General features: G+C 37.8%; 1 protein-coding gene across 1 annotated transcript; it reads left to right on the top strand.

Moving 5' to 3' along the window:
- Positions 1-1,877: 1,877 nt before the first annotated feature.
- On the top strand, positions 1,878-24,240 carry LOC125690879 (desmoglein-1-like). Its single transcript, XM_048939643.1, has 16 exons — positions 1,878-1,964; positions 8,386-8,421; positions 8,779-8,907; positions 9,959-10,114; positions 10,268-10,415; positions 11,277-11,440; positions 11,764-11,898; positions 12,154-12,339; positions 12,524-12,783; positions 13,756-13,898; positions 14,034-14,249; positions 14,992-15,567; positions 17,436-17,584; positions 18,062-18,122; positions 20,228-20,436; positions 23,256-24,240. Exons 1-16 carry the CDS (start codon positions 1,917-1,919, stop codon positions 24,225-24,227), a joined length of 3,588 nt encoding a protein of 1,195 aa, XP_048795600.1. The 5' UTR covers positions 1,878-1,916; the 3' UTR covers positions 24,228-24,240.
- Positions 24,241-24,488: the final 248 nt, after the last annotated feature.

The following is a 24,488-nucleotide window of genomic DNA, read 5'->3' as shown; positions in this document are numbered from 1 at the left end:
AAGGCTCCAGGAAGACCTGTAACAGCCTTTCAATATCTGAAGAGGAGCTATAAGAAGGAAGGAGACAGACTCTTTAGCAGGGTCTGTTGTGACAGGACAAGGGTAAATGGTATGAAAGTAAAAGAGATGAGACTTAGATTGGATGTAAGAATGAAGTTTTTTGTGATAAGGGTGGTGAGGTACAGGAACAGTGTCCTTGGAGACAATTCAAGCTGGACAAGGCTCTGAGCAACATGATGTAGCTGTAGATGTCCCTGTTCATTGCAAGGGAGTTGAACTAGATGGCCTTTAAAGGTCCCTTCCAACTCAAAAGATTCTATGATAGCAAATTTTTTTTGTCGTTTTTTTCTTAAAATTTTTTATTTTTTAATTTTTAATGTGCAAAAAGTTTTCTGAAGTTTTACTTTTTTAATTTTTTTTTAAATTTGATTTGAAATGTCATATGGCAATTTTTTCCATTGAAAAATTGTTCCTGTTTATCCCCTCTGATAAGTCCATGTGCACTATTCTTCATAGGAGGTATGTCACAGAGAGATACAGTGAAATAGCTGGTGGGTTTTCTTTTATTATTTCTTTTCAATTTTGCTGTAACCACTACTGTTGTTTTACACCCTTTATTATTATCTGTACATCAAATCAATTTTTCTAGTAATGACAAAATGAAATGAAAAGATGAGTCTGTAAAAGAACATGCATATTTTACATTTGCAAGAAATAACATATTCAGTAATCAGAACAGAAATACAGAACTGGCAGGAGCACAATGCTTCATCCCAGGAGATACTGAGTACCCCTGGAGGTGCTGAGCTCAGTCCTAGGAGATGCTTCACACCTCGGTGGGCTCAAGGAGCCAGTGCATGCTAACTGTATTGCACTTGTGAAGGTGTACCCTCCTCACAAGTCCACCAGCACAGTGAATATTCACTTTTTTTTTTTTCCCCAAGTGTGCCAGGAGGCAGTTGGAAAGCGTTCAGTGCAGCAAAAAGAGATCCATTGCTGAGTAGAGGTTTCTTCATCCCTCTCGTATTTGTTCCCATGCTATCCCAAATGAGACCCAAAGTGAGCACATCCTCCCCTTGCTCTCCACCATCTATCGCTTTGAGCAGCTCTCCAGGTTCTCTGGCACAAGGAATGTTTTTTTTTTTCATTTCCTCCATGTCAGCAAGAGCACAACCCATAGGAAAGGAGAGGTATGGCATGCAAGTAATGAAAGCAGAAAGTCTCCTTTCTCTGCCTCTGAATGTTTTTTTTTTGGTCCAATGAGAATTACTTTTTTTTTCCCCAAATTAATATGTTCATTTTTTCAATCACAAAAAAGTGCTTGGAGTTTTGCACTTCTGTGGAAATGTGCATAGAACCGACTTCTTGCCTAACAGTAAGCAGATGAACATGTTTTTAACTCAGTCGTTTCTTAAAGTTTATATTCCCTACATTAATATTCATAAAGCTCCTCTGTTGTACTCTGTTGTACTTTTCAAGGAGAAAACTGGCAAATGCATTCAAAGCGAAGATAAGTTAACATATTAATGATTCCTTATGTTGTAATTTATAAATCACTCAGTATCTTCCTCGCAAAGCTTGCCTTCTGTTTTTAAAACGTACCCTTTTGTATCCAACAAAGGGTTTCAGTGCAATAAGCATTAAGGTGTGTCTCTTAGCTTTTACCTGCAAGCAATAATGATGTTGTCAAGCGTTTCAGATGAGACCAGCCCAGGATTTTGGGGTGGGGAAAGACACTCTGTTATACAGCATCTTCAGTGCTTCCTTCAGAGGGAGGCAGAGACACCTTGAAAGGCTGAGTATAAGGACATCTACCGAGTGCCTTTTTACGTAGACAACAGAGTGGGGGGGGGAGGGAAAAGGAACAGGCTTGCAACCATAACTAAGTTGGACTTGTATCCAAGAAGTCAGATGCAATGGATTGGCTCCCTCACCGAACAGCTGCTTTTCTTTTCCTCTTATTGGTAAGTCAAATTTTACAATATCTGGAAACTTTGTGCCGACTGAATGTTCCTCAGCATCCCATTACATTTCACGGTTTAAACTAATAACCCTCCACCCCCCACTCCAGAAAATCTTGTGAATTTAGCATAAGTCTTATTTTAAACTGCATTTCTAAAGGTTCTACACAAGTAATTTAGGTTTTCATTAAATGCTCACAAATGTTTCTTTTGATTACAATTTCGTAGTCTTTTGATGCTTAATATATGTTTCCATGTTTAATGCTTGACTTTTCAGGAGAATGTTGTTATGAGTACTATTTAAGGAGTTTCTTTTTAAAATAAAAATCTTATCATTTAGAAAAGAAATCTTGATAACCTGACTGGATATTATTTTGTTTTATGTCCTTATTTTTTGTTAATTGAGAGAAGGTGAAGAGCAAATGTATTTTTCTAAACTGGATAGTTTCAGAACTGGATGAATCTCTAATTGAGAGAAAAGGATGAAATGTAGTGAAAATGATATCCAAGCAAAAATCAAGACTTGTTATTACATATTTCACACTACAAAGAACTCCTACCTTGCTGTACGTGTGTGTCGGAGCAGCCATGTGCCGAGCAAGCGAATGCATGATGAAAGTGTCACTGCTTGGGTTTGTTTTTCTTACTGCAGAAGGAAAGTTGTGGCTATGGTGAAATGAAATACTTGTATAATGTGTTCATCAAGGCACGGAACTTAGCAAGAAATGACTTAAAGGAATTACGGTGGCCCTTTTACTCCTGCATTGTGTTTTTTTTTCCTTTTTGCATGGACTTTTTCACTCATCTGTGCTGCTCATTTAGATTTAGGTAGAGCTTTAGGGCCCTAAGACTGAAAAGGATAGAATTTATTGTATGGCTATGTTTTCTTGTTGCTTTTGATTTACATAATGTGTTAGCTTGTTAACTCCGTGTCACTGTCACCTCTGGGGCTGTGGTGGTCAGGAAAAAAGGAGTATGTTTTTGTAGCATACAAAATCCTGAGACTTGTTTAAAGAAGGTAATCCATGGGTTGTATCTTGCAGGCATCAGTAAAGTAGAACTAACTCACACAAGGCAGCTGCCAGGAAAACAATGACTAAACTTGGCAAAAGCATAGTATGGTTCGGATGCGTTTCTACTTGTATAATGAAGCAAGCGGGTCTCTGAGATTGGCATGTTGCACATCGTGCTAAGAGTGCCAGATTTTTACATAACATCAGTGAATATTGGTTTCACTCAGTTACCTGCTGTTACACACTCCAGATGGGCTACAGTTTAAAAAAAAAGAAGTTCACTGCGTTGGATTTAAATCTATAAATTCAGAAGAGCTTTTACTGTTTTATCTTCTCTCTTCAACCTTGAGAATTTTCATTCTTTCAGTATATTGTTATGATTGTGACTGATTTGGGATGTGTCAAGAAAAAGGAGTGACCAAGAAAACTGACGCTATGTTTTGATGATTATCTGATATTCAAACTCCCAGAGGAAATGATTGTTCCTCTTGTTGTGTGCTTCCCTGCACAGCAGTGGTCCTGGTGGCATGTATAGCATAATAGTATCTTTCAGTGCTGCAGAGGAAATTGATGGACACACTGTAGATATTAAGTATATTATGTAAATTATTTTAGTGCAAGACTGAAAAGCAGTCTTGGCTTTTGGCTTGATTAATTTTTCATGAAAATTACCTGTCTTAGCGTATGTCTGCTTAGTATACAGTTAATAACATGTACCAAATAAAAAGTCTGTGGAGTTATACATAGTTTAGCACACTAGTGTGCTTTCACAAAAAAGAAAAGTTACCAGCTCTGAAACTAATAATTCTCCATATGCATTTCACCATTGGTGGGACTGATTCTGCAACCCCTGCTCACATGACTTCAAAGGCATTATTCTCATGAGTAAGGGAGTTCAGTTTGCCGTACTTGCGCCGACACGTTTTATGGAAATAACCTGTTTGATCAGGTATGACTCTTCTCCTGCCAGCCATCATGTGACAGCTAATAATTTTAAATTCACCACATCTCTCATATGCACTTTTGTCTGGCTATATTTTCCCATGTCTTATCTATGCTTTATTTTCCAGTTGTAAGGCTCTAGTTACACCTCCTACTCGTAAACTGGGTTGTACTTAAAAATATTAAGGGGCCCAATCTTCTCCATGTTGGCACTTGCATACCAAACACCTACCAGGGTGTAGCCAGGAAACTGTAGGCTACTCAGAAAAATTTAAAAAATGTTGTAGAAATAGAAAATAATGCAATTCTGCATCAGAAGTATCACCCAAGATGAGCTTCTTAAATCTACAGTTACATTCCTGAGTAAAAATGGCTCCTAAATGGCATTCAGAGCTAGAGAGTTAGCTTAGAGACTTGAATGTGCCTTATAGTGCCAGGACATATTAGAATTCTGGCTTTATTGAGAAAATTTATTGAAAAGAGCATAATTAGAGCACATCTAACTTGAAAAACCAAAATTTGAATGATAATGGCTTACTACGTCCATCAAAATCATTTTTCTATTCATTTTTTAATGGTTGGGCTCAGTTAACTATGGAAATTCATTATTTCTGTATGACTTGTCCTCTGCCACTTTGCTCAGTAGAAAAGAAACAATATCGGTGGAATCTTTCCCAAAGTGGTCTATTCTTTGAGTAGATACGATTAAAATAAACACAATTTTGGAATTTATTCCTCTGACAGACATGAATATTATTATATTTCGGATGAAATAAGAGTGGGATTCTCCATCTGGGGTACAGTACAAAGAACTGACTTCACATGCAGGAAGAAACACAAACAACTAACTTTTGCAGAAGACAAATCATCCCCCCAAATTTCCCCTTAAACCTGAAAGCACATGCATCAGTGACCTGCAAAAATGAAAAATACAGACAAAAAACGATCCTTCTTTTTATTTAAAAGTTATCAAATGGCTTATTTTTAGGATAAGATTGTGTCTCATATTTCAGGTTGGCTTGTCATTATTTCACATGCATTGGTACATCTTTTCTTAAAGAAGTGCAGAACGCATGATGGGAAGGGTGCATATTTCAACCCTTTGCTGGTCAAAGCTTTGGCTGAGTAAGACGTAAAAGTCTCAAAACGCTGACACAACCAGAGCTACCATGGCACCCTGATGAGTCATATAATGTATGTGAGTTCTCAGCACTCCTCCCATCACAGCCTGTAACAATACCGCCATTGACTTCAAAGAGTGAGAAGGAGCTGCAATATGAATAATGCTGGGAAGATGTTAAAGACATGTTCAGTCATTTAGATACGAGTAGGTGGAGGAGGGAGGATTCCGTAAGTGCGTCTAATATATAATATTGCTTGGCAGTCAATTAATGATTAGTTAATTTGTGTTTGTAAATTGCTTTGAAGGTGCAAAGAACCATGCACATCCTATGGGCCTAATTCTGTTCCTAGTTACATCAGAATAAACTTATAATAACTCCAGTGTGACTCTAAGGCATCATCTTCTGTGTAGGGTTCTTCATAATAAAATGCAGGTTTACAGACAGACTACTGTGAGAATGACTGTCACAATAAACATGTCTTCAGTTTGCACTTCTCCCAGCCCACACCAGAAACAGCTTGTGCAACTAGCCTCAAGTTTCTCTGCATTTTTCAGGGACAGCACATCTTGATTTCATCCTGGTCAGCTTGCCTGCCCCAAGGTCCTCAATATACATTCCACATATTTCAGTGCCTCCTCTTGTTTAAACTGTCATTAATCACTGAATCTGTAGAAAGTACAGCATGCAGACAATCAGATACTAATTTAAAAGGGAAATTTGTTCACTATTTAGAGAGTACCAAACTATCTTGCAGACAGATGTCAAAATGTACTTCTTCACTAGAAATTGCACTGGAAGAAGAGAGTTTGCATCACATAGAGATGTTAAACATTGGCAGTTGGAGTTGAGGGGAGCCGTCTAACTGCTAATGGATGGAAAACATTAGAAAGGCAGGATATATTTCAGCCCTGGATCATGCTGAATAGATGTCACTCCAGAACTATTTAAGTTTAGCTTGTGAACCAGGCAACTTTATCTGGTGTCTGTCTGCCCTCAGTCCCTTAGCAGTTACTGAAAGAGAATTACTGAATAGAGAAGTCGGGTTCATCAGACCAAAATTTTCAAGAAACATCACAAAATGTACTGAGGACTGTGGGCTCAGAATCATCAAGATTTCTTTAATGATTTTTCTATTGGCAACATGTAGTAGCAGGATTTTTGCCTTCGTCAATAAGGGACAAAGCTGGAAACGGAGGGCCTTAATTTACAATTGCCAACATTACTGATGAATTAATTATTGGAGCTACCATCATTGGTGCTCCAGTGGATTAAACTTGTGTAAAAAGGATATTCTTCATTTCTTGGAAGCAGAACTCCATATAGGCTAGAAGTAAAGGGTCTAACGAATATCATGTCCTTAAAAAAGAGAATTCTTTATAGCTTTTTCTTTCCAGAGACACCCAACACAGCTTTTCAGCTAGGCCTTGTAAGCACAAGAGTGACATGACTGGATGTGAGGTATTAGTTTCACTGTTAAATAACAGAATATGCCATAGGTGCAGTCAGCAGACAAGATTCACTGGCATTGCATTAGAAGGTGTATACTCATAATTTTCTGGGTCAAGACAATTGTTTGCATGCCGGGAAGGATTTCAGCCCAAGGGTGGAGAGGATTTCACTGTACTTGCCAAAGCAAGCTCTGTTATGACAGTGTGATCAACTGATATGAAACACTGAATCAGTGAATTTCTGGTGGACTTTATCAGTCAGCCTCTCTGGTGAGGGTGTAATCAGCACCTTCCACTCTTCCATGTTTCCCCAAGCCACAAAGGGGATTTAAAAAGTACAGGCTTTAGTTGCTACCAAGGTGAAAGCACCCCACAGCTTAAATGGAGTCTAATACTGCGGACTGCCTTCTCCAAGATGAGTAACGACTGCATATGAATGCCAACTGAAGATTAAAACAGTCACGAAGATATTAAAAGCAATACTGATGTGTTTAACACAGCATGAACATATCTATTTCCTTTTCAAAGACCTAAAACGACTGTAACAATTTTCCTGCAAAGTTATTTTCTTAGCAATTTGTGTCAATATCTTGCTCAAAGATACAAACCAAAAAAATCTTACTCTATGGGCAGCCTCATAAATATCAAGGTACTGTACACAACAAAGAGGCAAAGCCACATTATGAACTCTCTCCTTCACAGATTAATCTAATCTTACTCTATTGCATGTAAAATTGTTTTAACATGAATTAAGAGGAAAATAGTCTGTGCCTATCTTCCAGTCTTGAGAGAACAACCTTGCAATATACTTGAATTTAGAAACTCCCATGACTTGAAATTACTAACAAAGAAAAGATCATCACAGATTATATCCATGCAGTGTCTGTCCTAAAATACACAAAACAGAATGTCAGTCAAAAAATAAATAACTAAACTTTACTGGGAAACTATACAAACTTGGAAACTTGGTAACTATAACCATTAGTCACATTTGGTGAGAAAAAGCAAACTCTGCACCAATTTTTTGAGTCACTTAGGTATTTTGTTTCTCCCAATGATGAATGAAGCAAACATCCGGTCCTGCAAATCCACGTTCTTCACCTTTCATGATCTGAAGAGAGCAGAGGTAGATCCTAAACCTAAACTCTGAAGAGATACATTGAGTGAATTTCATTTTCACACTTTATTTAGGAAGAAGGTTAATGAAACTGTGCTTTCTTTTAAATTCTGCTAATCAAGAAATTGAAGATTTTGTATGATTTTAATTTTAAAATAATTTCATATTGCATCTGATTCTCTGAACTTTATTTACTCAAGGCTTTGGTTGTGTAGTTAGACTTCAAATCAAAGCCCACTGAACTCTGAAGCAGGGAAATCTACCTGCTGATTTCAGTTGGCTTCCCATTATACTTTAACCTCAAGAAAAGTTTTTCTCCTTTTGTTTAAACTGTGTATTGAAGTATTTTAGGTCTACTGTAGACTAAGTAAGAAAAAAATAAAGAATAAATTATTTAGAATAAATCTTGCAGCCATTACTTTCTCTTTTTTTTTTTTTTTCAGCTGAGATGGCTACAACCTAAAAATCCATGTGAAAGTTGCATTTTGATAATATGTATAACTTAAAATTTGCTATGGCACATCTCTTCACAGTGCCCTGAAAGACAGAAATAATTTTGAATGTATTAATTTTCAAGGAATTGAAGTGATGGATATAGAAAAAAATGAACAGTACAATAAAATTCACAGAAATACATCAGCTGTGACCTAGAGAGGTTATTGAAAGACTTCAGAAAACATACTGCTCCTGCCCTGCAATTCTGCAGTGTACAGTGGTTGAGTTTGAACTACTGCATTTTGCCCTGCATTTTTTATGCTAATCTTTTTATCATTCTTGCAGGTACTCCTGGATTTCAGCACAGGATTTCATGTAGAGGTAATAAATACTTCTTTAGAAACTGATTTTTGATATAATGAAACATAATTAATTTAAGAACGACATGGAAAATTCTAAAAAAGGGCGTTTCTGACCTTGAAGGTTGAAAATATATTTAAATGTTAAACAGCTGCAGGTAACAACCTGTTCATCCTCTCAAAAGAATTTCTCCTACACAGGAATACTTGTAATGTACACATGCACAGTCTTAGAGTTTGGGACTCGTTAATGTATTAAAAACATATATTGTATAAAATTTTCTTTATTCCTTCTTGTTGTGAGATGCTTTAAATATCTGCATTAATTTAAAATATATTGAGGTTGCTGGTGATGTGACACTGTAACTCTGTGTCAAAGGTGAAAGAATGGAATGGAAATGGAACAGCAAGATGGAAAACTTTCAGAAGACAAAAACGTGAATGGATAAAATTTGCTGCAGCCTGTAGAGAAGGAGAAGATAATTCTAAAAGGAATCCAATTGCCAGAGTAAGTAGAAAGCATAGCAGAGGTGTTCACTGACAAGGAAGCTTTTTCTAAAGACATGCTAATAAAAGAGATTTAAAGGCACATTTGCTTAGACTAGTCAAAGCAAGGAACGCAGAATAAAACAAAGGTGACTAAGAATTTCCAGCTCTGCTGAGACAGTCTCGTAAGGCAAATGCACAGACCTGCTGAGGAGTGACCAAAAGCTTCCTAGAATATTGCAGTCAGTCTCCTTCCTGGAGAGCTTCAACCACAGTCTCCTTACTGTGCACTGTCTGTGTACTAGGTCCAGATATTCTTTTCTGACTCTTGGAATCTCCTTGAGTGAGCACAAGTTCAAGGATGGTGCCTGACTCATGTAGACCACAAAGCAAAGAACTTGAGCTCCACGTTATAAGAAGGACTTGAGGAGCTGAGGGGAGGCCTGATGGCGGCTGCAGCTGCTAACAGGGAGCGGAGGGGCAGCACTGAGCTCTGCTGTGTGACAGCGACAGGGCCGAGGGAACGGCATGGAGCTGTCTGGGGAGGGCACCTCGGGGCTGGGGACAGGTGCTGCACCACAGGGCGGTGGGCATGGAACGGGCTGCACAGGGCTGTGAGCACCGCCGTGAGTGCTGGAGTTCAAGGAGCATTTGTACAATACTGATTTTGGTTGGTGCTGTGTGGAGTCAGAAGTTGGACTCGATGATCCTTGCGGGTCCCTTCCAGTTCAGAATATTCTGTGATTTTATGATTCTGCCTTCTTTCCATTACAATGTCCCTAAGGAAGTCCAGCTACTCTTGAAAGTTCATCTCCCGTAACAGCTGCACTTAGCTGCCAGAAATCTAAGCAAGAGAAATCTTGTCCAGTACTCAAGTGCTACAGATGCAGCTGTAGGCTGATTGTATTGTAGAAAAGACTTATGTTTGTTCAATCAATTGAATCTCGTGATAATGTGTTTGGGAGAAAAAGTGCCATAAGGAATTTTTAATGAGACTAATAGTAGGGAAAAAGACCACTGAGGGTGTTCTCTGTAAATTTCTCAGTATAAATTACTATTATTTATTATTGCAGATTCGATCAGACTGTGAAGAAAATAATCCAGTCACATACAGCATCTCTGGAGTTGGAATTGATCGTGCCCCTTATGGAATATTTGTTGTTAACCCAAGAACAGGAGAAATTAATATAACATCAATAGTGGACAGGGAAGTGACCCCAGTATTTGTTGTAAGTACACTTGAATTTATTTCCCTTTTTAGTGATGGATGTAGCTTGGAACAGGAAAAGCACAAGAAGAAAAATGTTCTAATTCATTTGTTTCAGATCACTGCTTTTCTTCCTTTGCTTTTGGTTTTAAAATGAGTAAATATCTTTATCTAGATACGCTGCTTTGCAAAACACTCAGTGACTGGTATGGATTTGGAACCACCTCTTGAACTTCGAGTCAGAGTTCTGGATATAAATGATAATCCTCCTATATTTGCACAATCGGTATTTACAGGATCTGTTGAAGAATGCAGTATGGACAGTGAGTAACTACATTATGCCTATTATGGTAAAGTCAGTGAAGAATCCAGAATATAGTTCATATAAGCCTGGTGTGTTCATTCTACTTTTTCTCAGACAATGACATACTTTTCCCAAAGCTACTGGAGCAGAGGATGGCTCAGAATGTTATTGGAGCAGGGCTCAAGCTCAGTGCTTGAGCAGTGCTTTCTTCCCTCTCTTCTTTGCCCATGTACAAATGCTGAATATTCCAGTTCCTAACTGTATGCTCGCATAGTTCCTTTAAATGTGAAAACTTAGAATAAATCAGTCCATTTTTTCTCTCTTAAAAAAAATAAAAAATAAAGGAAAAGTGGAAGTATACTTATTTCTCATGAGAGAACAAAAAATGATTTTTCCATTTGAGATATTTGAGATATTTGCAGCCTAAATATCGCAGTTGTGGTAGAATATCGATAAATAAGACCCTTCTTAAGCACTTAAAGTTTTTCTTTTTCCCAAACTATTGGAATCATTATTAACACTGAGTGTGTTACACTTAATTGTGGTTAACACTCATATCTAAACTTCTAGAAAATCTCATTTTAAACCATGGAGATTTCTTATGTGGATACCTACAGGCTCAGTAGTCACAATTTTACATATGTCCTGTGGCGATTTAAGGAGGTTCAGTGAAAATCTACTACCTAACATTAGTTTTTAATGAATTTTGATGTCATTAATATTTCATCATAATCAGAACAAAATTAAGCTGCTGTTTTTCTTCATAAATGTCAACAGTAAGATAGCATTTTGTAATTTTTTATGCACCATCTTTTTTGCAGGAACAAAGCAGATTTTATGATTTGGTTTTAATTTTTATTTTATTTTATTTTATTCACAGACACACTGGTGATGAAAATAATTGCATCAGATGCTGATGAACCAAATCACTTGAACTCTAAAATTGCCTTCAAGATAGAGAGTCAGGAGCCTTCAGGCCAGCCAATGTTTATTATGAATAAATATACTGGAGAACTCCATCTAGCAAATTATCTTGACAGAGAGGTATTATTTCTATTTCCCAAGTCAAATAACGTGATGATGTTGTGTATCTTTAACAGCGATATGATGCCAGGGTGCATCGGGGAAGGTATGCGAGGTGGGAGCAGCACGAGGGGAGGGGAGTGAAAGAAAAAGTGTGCCTTTTCCAAAAAAAAGAAAAAAAGAAAAAAAAAATTAAAATGGGGAAATATATATATTTATATACGTGTTAAAATGAAACATCAGAGGGAAATTCCTGTATGAAGAAACAGTGGCAAGACATTATTATTTATATTTTATAACATGTAGAGTTTCTTGTAACAGGATAATTTCTTTTTCTGTGGCAGCAACACAGTAGTTACACTTTGGTTGTGAAGGCATCAGACCGGGATGGAGCAGCGGATGGAATTTCATCCCACTGTAACTGTCATGTGAAAGTTATCGATGTCAATGACAACTTCCCAACTCTTGCTCAAAGCTCCGTAAGTTTTTAACACCAAAAGCATCATGATCAGAAAACGCAAATCCATTTCTGCTAAGCTCCCTCTGCAAACTTTTGGAGTGACACAGCTCTTTATACCTGCAATCAAAATCACATCTTACACATAACACACAGGTTTTTTTTTTTAAATTAAATTTATATATTTTTTTTAATATTGACTGTGGACATGACAATCTTAAATGAAATTCTCAGTGGTCAGCTGTGTTTGCTAATAAATATTTATCTGTCATTCCAGTTTTCAGCAAGTATTTCAGAAAATTCACTCAGTTCAGAAATTCTACGAATACAAGCTCTGGATGCTGATGAAGAGTTTAGTGACAATTGGTTGGCAGAATTTTTCTTTATATCTGGTAATGAAGATAACTACTTCGAAATTGTTACAGATCCAGCTACAAATCAAGGAATCCTCAGAGTAATTAAGGTATGGATAAATACTGTGGTTCAGACATTGAAATAATCATATTAAAATTGTTTTAATTGTTAAAAAATATGAAAAATTAACAGCTCTGTCAGTCAAGTATTTAAAATAACATAGTTTGAATGGTTTAAATAAGACTGAAGTCCAGGAAGTTTTGTTTTCTGGTTTTCCATGTTTTCTTTTTTAGGAACTGAATTATGAACATATCCCAACTCACTCACTGAGCATCGGTGTCAGGAACAGAGCTGAATTCCACCATTCTGTTATGTCTCAATATCAAGTCATTGGAACACCCCTTATAGTAGAAGTAAAAAACGTGGTTGAACCACCAAGATTTAACCCATCTGCAATGATCTTATCTGTACCACAAAGAACAAGGGTGAATTATGTTGTGGGAACATACACAGCCTTTGATGAGGACACAGGCACTACTGCAAATAATGTTATGTAAGCTCTGCTCTACTTTACCCCTCAGATGGAAAAATTCTTTAATTAAGATTTCAATTGAATAAGTAATTGGTAATCTCTATTGCAGTCGAAGAAGTAGAAAGGGTACTTACAAAGGGTAATTTAGAAACAGCAGAAAAAAATTCTTTATAGAATAACAGGAATAGAATGTTATACTCTTATGCTATGGTTGCTCTTGTTTCCTGACACACTTTTCTTAGCCTCATGTGTGAGACAGTTTAAATAAATCAGAACAGATTACTGTGATCTAACTTAGGAATATTCTTTCTTGTGCAGTTTACTAAAAATAGAGAATCTATCAGCATCTCTAAATAAAACAAGCAGAGAACCACAATAAAGGACAATATTATAAAATCAGAATAGAAGTCACTATTGGCTCACTTCATAGTAAAAAATAAATAAATTGATTTTGTATTTATTCCTTGTGAAATTCATGACAGTTTAAATAGAAAAATACTTGTTTTTAAACAAGTATAGAAATAAATGCACCCAATTAAAAAAAAAAATTGACAAGTTTTCATACAACTGAAAAATTATTAGCAAACACAACCACAGAATGTTATCAGAAGAGTTGTGGATTTAGCAATTGATATTATCAAGAGTTCTATTAAAGCTTTACAGGATCCAGATAGATCTCACTTATTTCCAGATTGTGATATCACTTTCAAAGTATAATGGGCTCTATGCACTTCCATTATTACTGTGTTATTTTTTAATGGTGTACCTCTTTTGACATCCACAGAAATCTTACTTGAATAGGGCAAAATGCACTGGCATCTAGCACAGCCTAAAGAAAAATTTTCTGAAGTGACAAGTACAATTTACAAAATGAATACAAAGTAAACCACTACAGCATCTGGAGTCCATGCTAACTGAAATAATTTGTTCCACTCAAATAACTAGGTCTCTTATTCAACTTTATTCTGAATATTTTTCCTACATCAAATACAGATACAGTATAGGACGTGATCCAGGTGCCTGGTTCAGAATCAATCAAAACACTGGGGAAATCACATTGAGCAAAGTTATTGACTGGGAATCTTCCTATGTAACAAATGGACAGTACATAGCAGAAGTTCTGGCTATTACCAGAGGTAAGAAACAGATTTTTAGTTCTGAAACAAAACTCTTCATTCAATATATCTTTTTCAATTCCACGTTTTCCCATATGAACTCATTGTTTATAGTATCAGTATTACCTCCTGATCAAAAATACCTTCTTTTTACAGGTGTTCCTCGATATACTGCTACTGGAACCATTGTACTTACAATGCAAGACACCAGAGACAATTGTCCAGCAATTAATACAGAATTAAGGAAAGTGTGTATGCATTCCCCATCGGTGATTATTACAGCAAAGAGCATTAATGATCAATATGCCCTCCCCTTTACATTCAGCATACATGGTGAACCTCAAACCACATGGATTATCAGATCAATAAATGGTAAACTTACTCACATTTTATAACAGTATATCATAGTAATAAGCTCCTATCTGAGATAACAGATTAGGATATATTTTTACTAAAAAAAAAAAAAATGTGAAATAGTCATTAAAATTCTTCTCACTTAAAATTCTTCTCACTTAAATGTGATTTTATATTCATATGAATCCGAAGAATCCAAAAAAAAAAAACAAAACTGAAATACTTTTTGAAAACTAGAAAGCATAACTATCATGGAAATTTGTAGTGAGAGAAAAAAAAGGATATAAAAATTGCAATTTATGTTAAAAAAATCATGGGAATAAAAATGAGGAAAATCATCAGTAAGATATAAGAATGTGCATTGGAATCTTTTATGATTCTCAAGTTAAAAAGTGATAACTAGACTCATCACAGGATCACAGAATCACACAATGGCCAGGGTTGGAAGAGACCTCAAGGATCATGAATCTCCAACCCCCCTGCCACATGCAGGGCCACTGACCTCCCCATTTAATACCAGACCAGGCTGCCCAGGGCTCCATCCAATCTGGCCTTGATCTAGCTGAAGTTTTGCAAAACTGAAAAAAAAACACAGATCATGTGTCAGCTTTGAATAAGTACTGTCTGTGCATAAGTAACTGAAGATCTAATGTAAGAAATCTAATTAAGACTTTAACATTATTCACAATATTGTATCATTGTGCAATATTCAGAGTCAACACCTTGATCTAAACATTTTCCTCTTATTTTCCTCCCAAAGCTTCCTCTGCAGAATTAGTAAATCAGAACATGGACTTTTACCTTTACAAGATCTCTATCAGAGTAAGAGACAGCCAAGGTCGAAGTTGCTTGCAGCCTTATGTGATTCCTCTGCAAGCTTGTCGATGTGACAGTCGCAATTACTGCAGCAGTGGGGCCACAAAAATAATTATCATTGGAGGTGGTGGTGGTGCTGGTGGTGGTGCTGGTGGTGCTGGCGGTGGCAGTGCTGGTGGTGGTGGAGCTGGTGGTGCTGGTGGAGGTGGAGCTGGTGGGGCTGGTGGTGGTGGAGCTGGCGGTGCTGGTGGTGGTGGTGTTGCTGGAGGAAGCCAGGCTGGTGGAGGAATGGGACAAGACTATGGTGGGACTGGGTATGAAGGAGGTGGCGGAGGTGACTCCAACACAGACTGGGGTACTGACACTGGTGTAGACTCTGGAGGTTATGACACTTATACTGGAAGCACGGATACTGATTACGACAGAAACGAATATACTGGTGGATACGCCCAAACTGGTACTACCACACTTAGCGGTTCTGCCATTGGCCTGATGTTTCTTGGTGGATTAATATTTGTTTGTAAGTATAAAATTAAGAAAAATATTATATTAACCTTTTTAAAAATGTATCTTTTTATTTTTCTGATGACTTTTTTGGTCAGTTATTTATTTGTGAACTCCCATGGTCAACTCAGCAAAAAAAGAAATTTTAAATTATAAGAATATATTTATATATTTATGTTCTACTTATACACATATATTTCATTCAGAAATAACCATTTCCATCTGAAAACTTAGGGTTTTTTCTTAAGTATTATTCTGCTCTCAGACAACTAGGCAGGGTCAAAATATTTAGCAGAAGATTCAGAAGATTCCGGGCAAGAGCTGTTCTTACTACTTTGCAACATTTGTAATGTTGCAATTTGTTCTGTAGTTACATTACTAAAACAAATAGGTCAAGTCCGGTATGAAAAGAGGCAAGGAACAAACTTCCTTTGAAACCCAAGCCAGATTTCACTTGTAGAAAGATAAAGTTCATCCGCTTAGTTTTTTAAATTTTTGGCCAGTGTTGCTAAATAAAATGTCTGTTAAAAAACAGTGATGTCTGTGATAACAGGATCAGAGCAGATCATTCATTCATTCATGTGTCCTAGTATTTTTGAAAAAGCATGAATTTAAGGGAGAATAATGAGTCAACCTAGATTTTCTGCACCATATGAACTTCAGCAATTACTTCCCAGGCCAACTATATTCCCGACCATTCGTAATTGTTCTTCTTTCATGATATGAGCATCAAACAGTGCAGAAATACTGCTTACAATAACTGTGTAGACCTGATTTTTTGAGGAGGGTAGTCACATTTGGTCTTGGTCTCTAATTAGTAGGAATCGACAAACAAAATTTTGAAGTTTTTACAACTACAACAGGCTACCTTGTTTGTAGTTCCCATGTGGTTAATGTTACAGAACAGACTGCCTTTCTGCCTTCAGAAACCTCTTCTACTCAGTGGTCTGGAATAAATACATCCTTATTAATGAGATATGAAGTAGCACTTCGTGCACTGTATACCCCTTCTCTTTACCAAAGAGAAAACTTTGGTTTATTTTGATGCTAAAGTGAGAGTTTTAGATACTTTGGATAGTTTGCAGTAGGCAGTGGTCTCCCTCCTAACTCTGCAGGAATACCAGGTTACTAACTTAGATATCTAGGTTAACAGCCTAAGCACAGTCAGAATGAATATCGCAGCCCTTTCCTAAAATGAACAGTGGTTTTTTTTAATGCTAGTTTTTAAGGTATTCAGCATTGCACAACACTAAATTCTTGCAAGGAATAAACATAATATATCGCATTGAGAAACTTGACTCACTTTTTCTAATCATTGGTTTTGGGGTTTGACTGTATTATTTTTCAAATAAGCATCAAGTATATGTGATGTGGAAATGCAACAGGAGAGTTAGACAAAGATCACTGCAGCCAGACAGATAGCTCTCTATTGATTCTCTTAAGCTTAGTGTTATTAATGTGTATTTCTTTTCAATTACAATGTCTGAAGAGAAAAACATAGTCTTCTACATACAGTATGAATATCACTGAATGCTATATATAGCAAGACAGGTTTTGTTTGTTTAATTTTCATACATCTGCATCTTATATTCATTCCGTTGAGGTAGATCAAAGTCTGTTCCCAGGTGTATAGGCATAAAATTGAAGTAACAGCTCTACTCCACCCTAGTTTTGTTCTGCTGTAACTAAAGGCAAAATTATTCTGAGTACCCAAATACATACATTTCATTCATACTCAGCTAATGTTTCTGAAAGCTAGACTTGCAGGTTGCTTAGTTTGAAACATTTTAAAAGATCCATTTTCAAAAGTTCTTGGCCACTAGTAGCTATTCCTATGAAGAAGAGACATCCTAAATACCTTCTTCCTGTTTCTTTCCTATTAAGTGATTCCAATTTTGATGTCAATGAGCGATTGTTGTGGCTGCGGACCTGGAGCTGCAGCTGGAGTTGGAACTGGATTTGAACCTGTACCTGAGTGCACAGAAGGTGCAATTCATCCATGGGGAATAGAAGGCGCACAGCCTGAAGATAGGGTCAGTACATTCCTTGTTTCAAAAGTCCACGGTAATTTGCGTTTACAGAAAAGATTCCATTTGTCTAGAAGAAAGAGATTGTAGCACTATGACATCTTCTAAAAGAAGCCTGGCATTTTCAGCCATTGCCAGGCAGGCACAAATGTGATTCTTAATTAATATTTGCGGATGGAGCTTTTGTTCATTCAGTTGTACTTGGTTAGTTTGTCCCAACAGTTTGATCTTACTATTCCCTCAGCTGAAACATAATAACTGACAAGCTTTTCAAATGCAAGGTAGAGGAAAATAACAGAAACTTTCACTAATGGTCTTTTACTCTGACAGTGAAAAACACTTCGAGTCTTTTTTTATGAGTGGTAATTCATAGCTATCACTAACAGTTCAGAGTGGTAATTTCTTAACATGATTCACAAAGTCTTGGTCTTCATATGGGAATTTCGAAGTCATCATTGAAGGAATTAAAATATTGTTTTCCAGGATGTCTCACACATTCTCGCCCCAACAACAGCTGCTGGAGGTGATTTTGGTGAACCCTCTGGTAAGAAGATCTTAAGATTTTCAATGTGTACTATCATTAAGCTATCTTTCAGTACTTCATGTGCTCTGGCTCAAGGAGTACACTGCTTTCTCAGCTACAACCCAGCCCTTCCAGTCTTGCCTCTGCATATAATCAAACCAACACTACTAGGATTTCCAGCATGCACAAAGCATCTGAGGTTTGAGCCCTGAATATGTGCGGATTCATTTCTGCAAACTACTTCCAGCTAGTGGATGGAAGCTCTTTCCAAAATACCAATTTTAGAAGAAATCAATCTCAAGATCAAATTAAGAAAATTTTCTTTCATAACTTATTGGTGAAAGATTAATCTCTTCCCAATTTCCAGGCTCTGCTTAGAAAAAAAAGGAGAATAGGATCAGCTGAGTAGCCAGTTAATTACTGCCTAATTGTGTGCAGCTTAGATGTAGAGCCGGCACACAGTATAATAAATGTACATTTTTGTAATGAAGTTTCTCCTGCAATTTGATGTCCATGGAAAGTAAGTTTCCCCATTCCCTTCAGTAAAGATGTTGGTACACATCCATTTTCTCTAACTTCTTATAGGAGGGCACTTCACTCTGCAAGCAGCAATTTCTTTGATGAGTACTGATTAGCCAAAGATGTTATCCTCTAGATGAAAAGATAGGAGAACATTTAGGGCCATGAATGGGAATTAATAATCTTGTTCTCAGGGAAGTTTTATTGCTGTGGCAGTTGAAAAGTTTACGATTTTCACCTGTGATTTACTTTATTTCCACTGTTCAGTATTGCTGTATTGCTGCAGTGTGATTCCCAGATTCAAATTCTACCAGCTGAGACCAAGATTAGATGAAAAAAAAAACCATAGAATTTGGCCTATATTTCTTATTGTAAGCATAGCCAAGACTATTGTTTGCAATGGCTTTATATTATATTAAACAGTAATATTTAAGATCACACTTTCATTGCTATCATATATGAAAAATTACGGAGAAGATAAAATTCTGTGGGTATGTTGTGGTTTACCCCAGCAGGTGACTCAGTGTCACACAGTCGTTCAATCAGTTTCTCCTTCCCAGTGGAATGGAGGAAAGGACTAAAAAAAAAAAAAAAAAAAAAAAAGTAGAACTCGTGGGTTGAGATAAAGCTATTCACTAAGATAATAGTTATGACTTATATATATGTAAATATATAAAACAAGTGATACACACGTAATTGCTCATCACTCCTGACTGATGGACTGATGCCCAGATAGCCCTCTGAGCAGTGGAAGGGAAAGAGATGAACTCACATCCCCTTCAAAACTCTCCTTCCATGTGATGTTATATGGTATGGAATATCACTTTGGCCAGTTTAAGTCAGTTAACCTGATTCCATTCCCTCCCAGCTCCTTGGGCCCTTCACTGCATAGACCTTGGCTCTGTACAACACTGCTTAGCAACAACTACAAACATCAGCATTATCAACACTGTATCTCTCCTAGAATGAAAACATAGCATCATACCAGATACTCTGAAGAAAACAATTCCATCCCAGCTGAAACTATGACAGTATGATTTCATAATTTAGTGTAAAGTTAATTTTCATTCTTCATTATTAACATCATTTATGACCAACTCTTGTTCACCTGATTCCCCATTAATAATCTAACAACTAGAAAACGTGAAAGGATTTACAAAGCTATTTCTTTCAGTGACAATCACAGAATCATAAAATGGCAAGTTTTAGGCAAACCAACTTTAACTCCAGAGAGATTATATATATAGGTTTATATTTTTGCATAAATATCCATAAGCATTATCTTATTTGCTAATGCAAATCCCATAGTAGCATATACATACACCAGAGAGAGAAATCTCTCCTATTACACAAGTCAATCATTGATCTTTTAAAGCATGTATGCTCAGCCACACAAATAAAATCCAGGTTTTAGATGTCTTCTAGCATGCACTTAATTTGTATTGCAGTTTCAATGTTTGGCACATGTTTGTAGAACTGTGTCTAAAATTAATGTAAAATACATTTAGATGATCAGTACTGTCATTATACTCCTTACAAAAACAACTGACAAATTCTGTGAAAAATTTCACAGAGCACAGGAGGAATAACTTATTTTCTGTTTGCAGATATATATACAAATACATATGGAGGAGGAGGAGTAGTAGCATCTGGTGTGGAAGAAACTACAGGAGTTGGTTATGGCACTGGTACTGGTTACGGGACAGCTGGAGGAATTTCTGGAACTGGGGAAGCAAAAGGATCAGTTGGAGGAACAATAAAAGAATATCGAGAAGGAGGGGTGAACATGGCCTTCCTAGACAACTACTTCTCTGAGGTAATGACATGGTCTTTTTTTTGTGCTATAAAAGTGAGACTGTTGTTACACTATCCTCCAAAAGTGAGACTGTGGAAACACAAAATTGTAGAATCACAGAAACACAGAATCATAGAAACATGGAGTCATTGAGGTTGGAAAAGACCTTTAAGATCATCAAGTCCAATCATCAACCTAACACTACCAAGTCTACCACTAAACCATGTCCCTAAGAATCACATATTCACACCTCGTAAATACTTCCAGGGTTGGTGATTCCACCACTTCCATGAGCAGCCCATTTCAATTTCTAATGATAAATAATTCTACTCTACTGAAACTTCCATGATACACTAAATCTAAAACCATGAAACTTCCATGAGAAGCTAATTGTATTAATAGGAGAAATAAAAAAAAAAAAAAAAAAAAAAAAAAAGATATAAATAATACTGCTTTGGAGTTGTTGGCCTATGAGTCTTAGTTACTCAGTAGGATTCCTTTTTGTAAAATTGATGGATACATTGTGGTTTTGGGCAAGTAATTAAATTATATAAACTTAATAAATGACCATCAAATCTATCAATTTTCAGTGAATAAATAGATATTTACAATGTGAAGTTGTTCGCAATTACTCTAGAGATTGTTTAACTTAGTAACTTTAACTCTTAGAGAACTGTAATTGTTGGTTCACTTTCTTCCATATTTTTATTGCCATTTCTGCTCCCTAAAAGACTTGTGAACATCATATGACACAAATACACTCTTTTTAATCAGGAAAATGTTAATTAGCCTTTACACATGGAGTTTACATGATTAATGGGATATATTTTTATGATTAGCATGTACTACATGTAAGACACAGTACTTTAATCACATATAAAACTCAAAATCATATAAAAATAGTATGTATGTAAGGATTAATGTATTTCAAAATCTATGCAAGATTCAGTGTAGAAGATGAAATATCAGTCCTGAATTCCTGAGCACAGATTTCATAGAATCATAGAATCACCAAGGCTGGAAAAGATTTACAAGATCATCCAGTCCAACCATCCACCAAGCACCAATATTTCCCATTAAACCATGTCCCTCAGTACAACACTGTTATGCTTCTTGAACACCTCCAGGGACGGTGACACCACCACCTCCCTTGGCAGCCCTTTCCATGCCTGACCACTCTCTTGGAGAAGTATTTCCTAACATCCAGCCTGAATCTCCCCTGGTGCAACTTGAGGCCATTCCTTCTAGTTCTATTGCGAGTTATGTGGGAGAAGAGGCCAACTCCCACTTCAACGCAACCTCCCTTCAGGTAGTTGTGGAGAGCAATAAGGTCATCCCTGAGCCTCCTGTTCACTAGACTGAGCAATCACAGCTCCCTCAGCTGCTCCTTATAACATCTGTGCTCCAGACCCCCCACCAGCTTTGTTGCCCTTCTCTGAACATGCTCAAGTGCCTCAATGTCTTTCTTGTAGTGAAGGACTCAAAACTGAGGGCAGTACTCAAAGTGCAGCCTCTGATCTCTTCCCTGCTCCGGCTGGCAACGCTACTTCTGATACAAGCCAGGATGCCATTGACCTTCTTAGTTATCTGGACACACTGCTGGCTCATGTTCAGCTGAGCATCAGCCAATACCTCCATTTCCATTTCCTCTGTGCAGCTTTCCAGCCATTCTGCCCCAAGCCTGTAGCATTGCATGGAGTTGCTGTGACCAAAGTGCAGTACTCAGTACTTGGTTTTGTTGAACTTCATCTCATTGGCCTCAGTCCAGCTATCCAGCCTGTCCAGATCCCCCTGTAGAGCCTTCCGACCTCCAGGCAGATCACCATTTCCTCCCAACTTGGTGTCATATACAAACTTACTGAGTGCACTCAATGCACTTATCCAAGTTATCAGTAAAGATGCTGAGCAGGACAACCCCCAATACCAGACCCCTGATTTCTCCAAGGTTGTGATCTACACAGCTGGCCTAGGAAAACTGTGTATTAATTTTCTGTTTCCCATATCTATCCCCACAAATCACCCCTTCTGCTGACAGTCTCAGTCTGCCAACTCCCTTTCTCCTCTCCCTCCTGATCCTCCACTTTTGTCTTTCCCTATGTCTTTCAACCTCACCCCACTTTAAATTCAGCTCTTTCCTTCTTTCTCTTCTTCATGATCATCCCATCATCATCAACTTCATTCCAAAGCATCAATCCCTTTTCTGCTCAAAATGGATTCTCCAATGGGCACACCATGCCTTCCTCACTGTGGCCAACTGTCACTTTGTTCCCTCTGTCCTGGTTTCTTTGCTGCTCTCCTCGCTACCCTGCTTCAGTTCTTTTCCTACTACTTTCCTACTACTTACAGCTGCCCCAAAAGTGTGTTCCTTTCCATTCACCTCACAGTCAGATCTGCTGTCAGCAGACCGATACCACCATTCCTTTGCTGTCTTGGTTAGCTCTGTTTGTGCTATCCCCTCCCTCCATTTCAAAATTTTAACAAAGGATTCTTTTTATCAAAATAAAAAACTTTGGATAAGATTCTGGGAGCAAGAAGATAGGAAATATATAGTAAAATTATTGCTAGGATATACTTCTTTTTATATAAAAGTCTCAAGTCTCTGCAGTAACTGTTTTAACGAAATCTGAGATACTAAGTGTTTGCAGAAACAAGAAGAAAGTATGAGTAGCATTTGGATAAAGCTTATTTCAAGGTCAAAAACTTTTGATGATTTTTTTTTATCCTGTGATGTTCTTTTTGAGTCAGCTAGGCCCTAATGCAGTAAGGAAACCTCTCTATGGTTTGAGACATCATTGTTAAAAACTTGACACTGTTTACTTTTCTGTTTTTGCAAACTACAGAAAGCATTTGTGTATGCAGATGAAGATGAAGGTCGGCCAGCAAATGACTGCCTATTAATATACGATCATGAAGGAATAGGTACTCCTGTTGGCTCTGTTGGTTGCTGCAGCTTTATTGGAGAAGATACAGATGAAACATACTTGGAAACTTTAGGACCAAAATTTAAGACTTTGGCAGAGATTTGTCTGGGCAAGGAGATCGAACCATTCCCTGACGCCAACCCACCTTGGCCAGGCATTAACGTCACCTTCCCCAACTCTGAATGTGACCTAAACCTCCCACCACCTGGAACCACAATCCTTGTCAACGGATCTGCACCTATGGCTCCCCCAGCCGGCACTACCACGGTTGTTACCGAAAACACCTATACATCTGCATCTACCGTTCAGCCCCCACGGCCAATGCCTGATCCTTTGCTCCACGGCAATGTGACGGTGACAGAGACCTACACCTCTGGTTCTCCCTCTCTTTGTGTTGACCCACTGCGTGCATCCAATGTTGTTGTAACAGAAAGGGTTGTTGGTCCCGCATCTGCCTCTGATTTGCGTGGCATGCTAGATATTCCTGATCTTGCAGATGGGTCCAACGTAATCGTCACAGAAAGAGTCATTGCGCCTAACTCCCGGCTCCCAGCATCTCTGAGCATTCCTGATTTGGTAGATGGGTCCAACGTGGTGGTGACAGAAAGGGTGTTCAGGCCTGCCTCTGGGATGCCAGGCAGCTTAATAAATATTCCCTCAGAGTTATCCAATGCCCACAATGTGGTGGTCACTGAGAGGGTAGTGTCAGGGTCTGGGATGAGCAACCTGGCAGGGGGAGGACTAGGAGGAGCCAGCCTGGGTGGACTGAGCAGCACGAGCCAAATGCTCAATGCTGACTGTCACCTTGGTCAGGCAATGGGCACAGCATCCCCTGGCACCTCCCGGAGAAGAGTGACAAAGTACAGCACCGTGCAATACTCAAGCCAGTAAGGCTCCTGACAGCGCACCTCCCCAGTGAAATCACCACTTGCACCAACACCTATTAGCTGCCACCCACCAAGAATATTGTCATTATTTATAACTAGCACACAGCACTGAAATTACAGGGATTCCTCCTTCAGTAAGGATCTCAGAAGGATGCCCTGTTACGAGGTCAAAAACTTTGTCAGTGAAAGGAAAGTTGATGTTAGCTCTAAATTTTGCTCTCTCTCCACAGAGCTGTAAGCGTGTACAAACAGACACTAATGTTTT

This window comes from Lagopus muta, chromosome 3 (genome assembly GCF_023343835.1).
Source record: "Lagopus muta isolate bLagMut1 chromosome 3, bLagMut1 primary, whole genome shotgun sequence".
Lineage (NCBI taxonomy): Eukaryota > Metazoa > Chordata > Aves > Galliformes > Phasianidae > Lagopus > Lagopus muta.
Note: the sequence above shows the minus strand (reverse complement) of the source record. Positions and strands in the feature narration are given on the sequence as shown.

Coding starts and splice junctions, on each gene's coding strand:
- LOC125690879 (XM_048939643.1), top strand. CDS start 1,917: ATGGATTGGCTCCCTCACCGAACAGCTGCTTTTCTTTTCCTCTTATTG. Junction 15,568..17,435: donor TGGTGGATTAATATTTGTTT/GTAAGTATAAAA, acceptor TTTCCTATTAAG/TGATTCCAATTTTGATGTCA. Junction 17,585..18,061: donor GCGCACAGCCTGAAGATAGG/GTCAGTACATTC, acceptor ATTGTTTTCCAG/GATGTCTCACACATTCTCGC.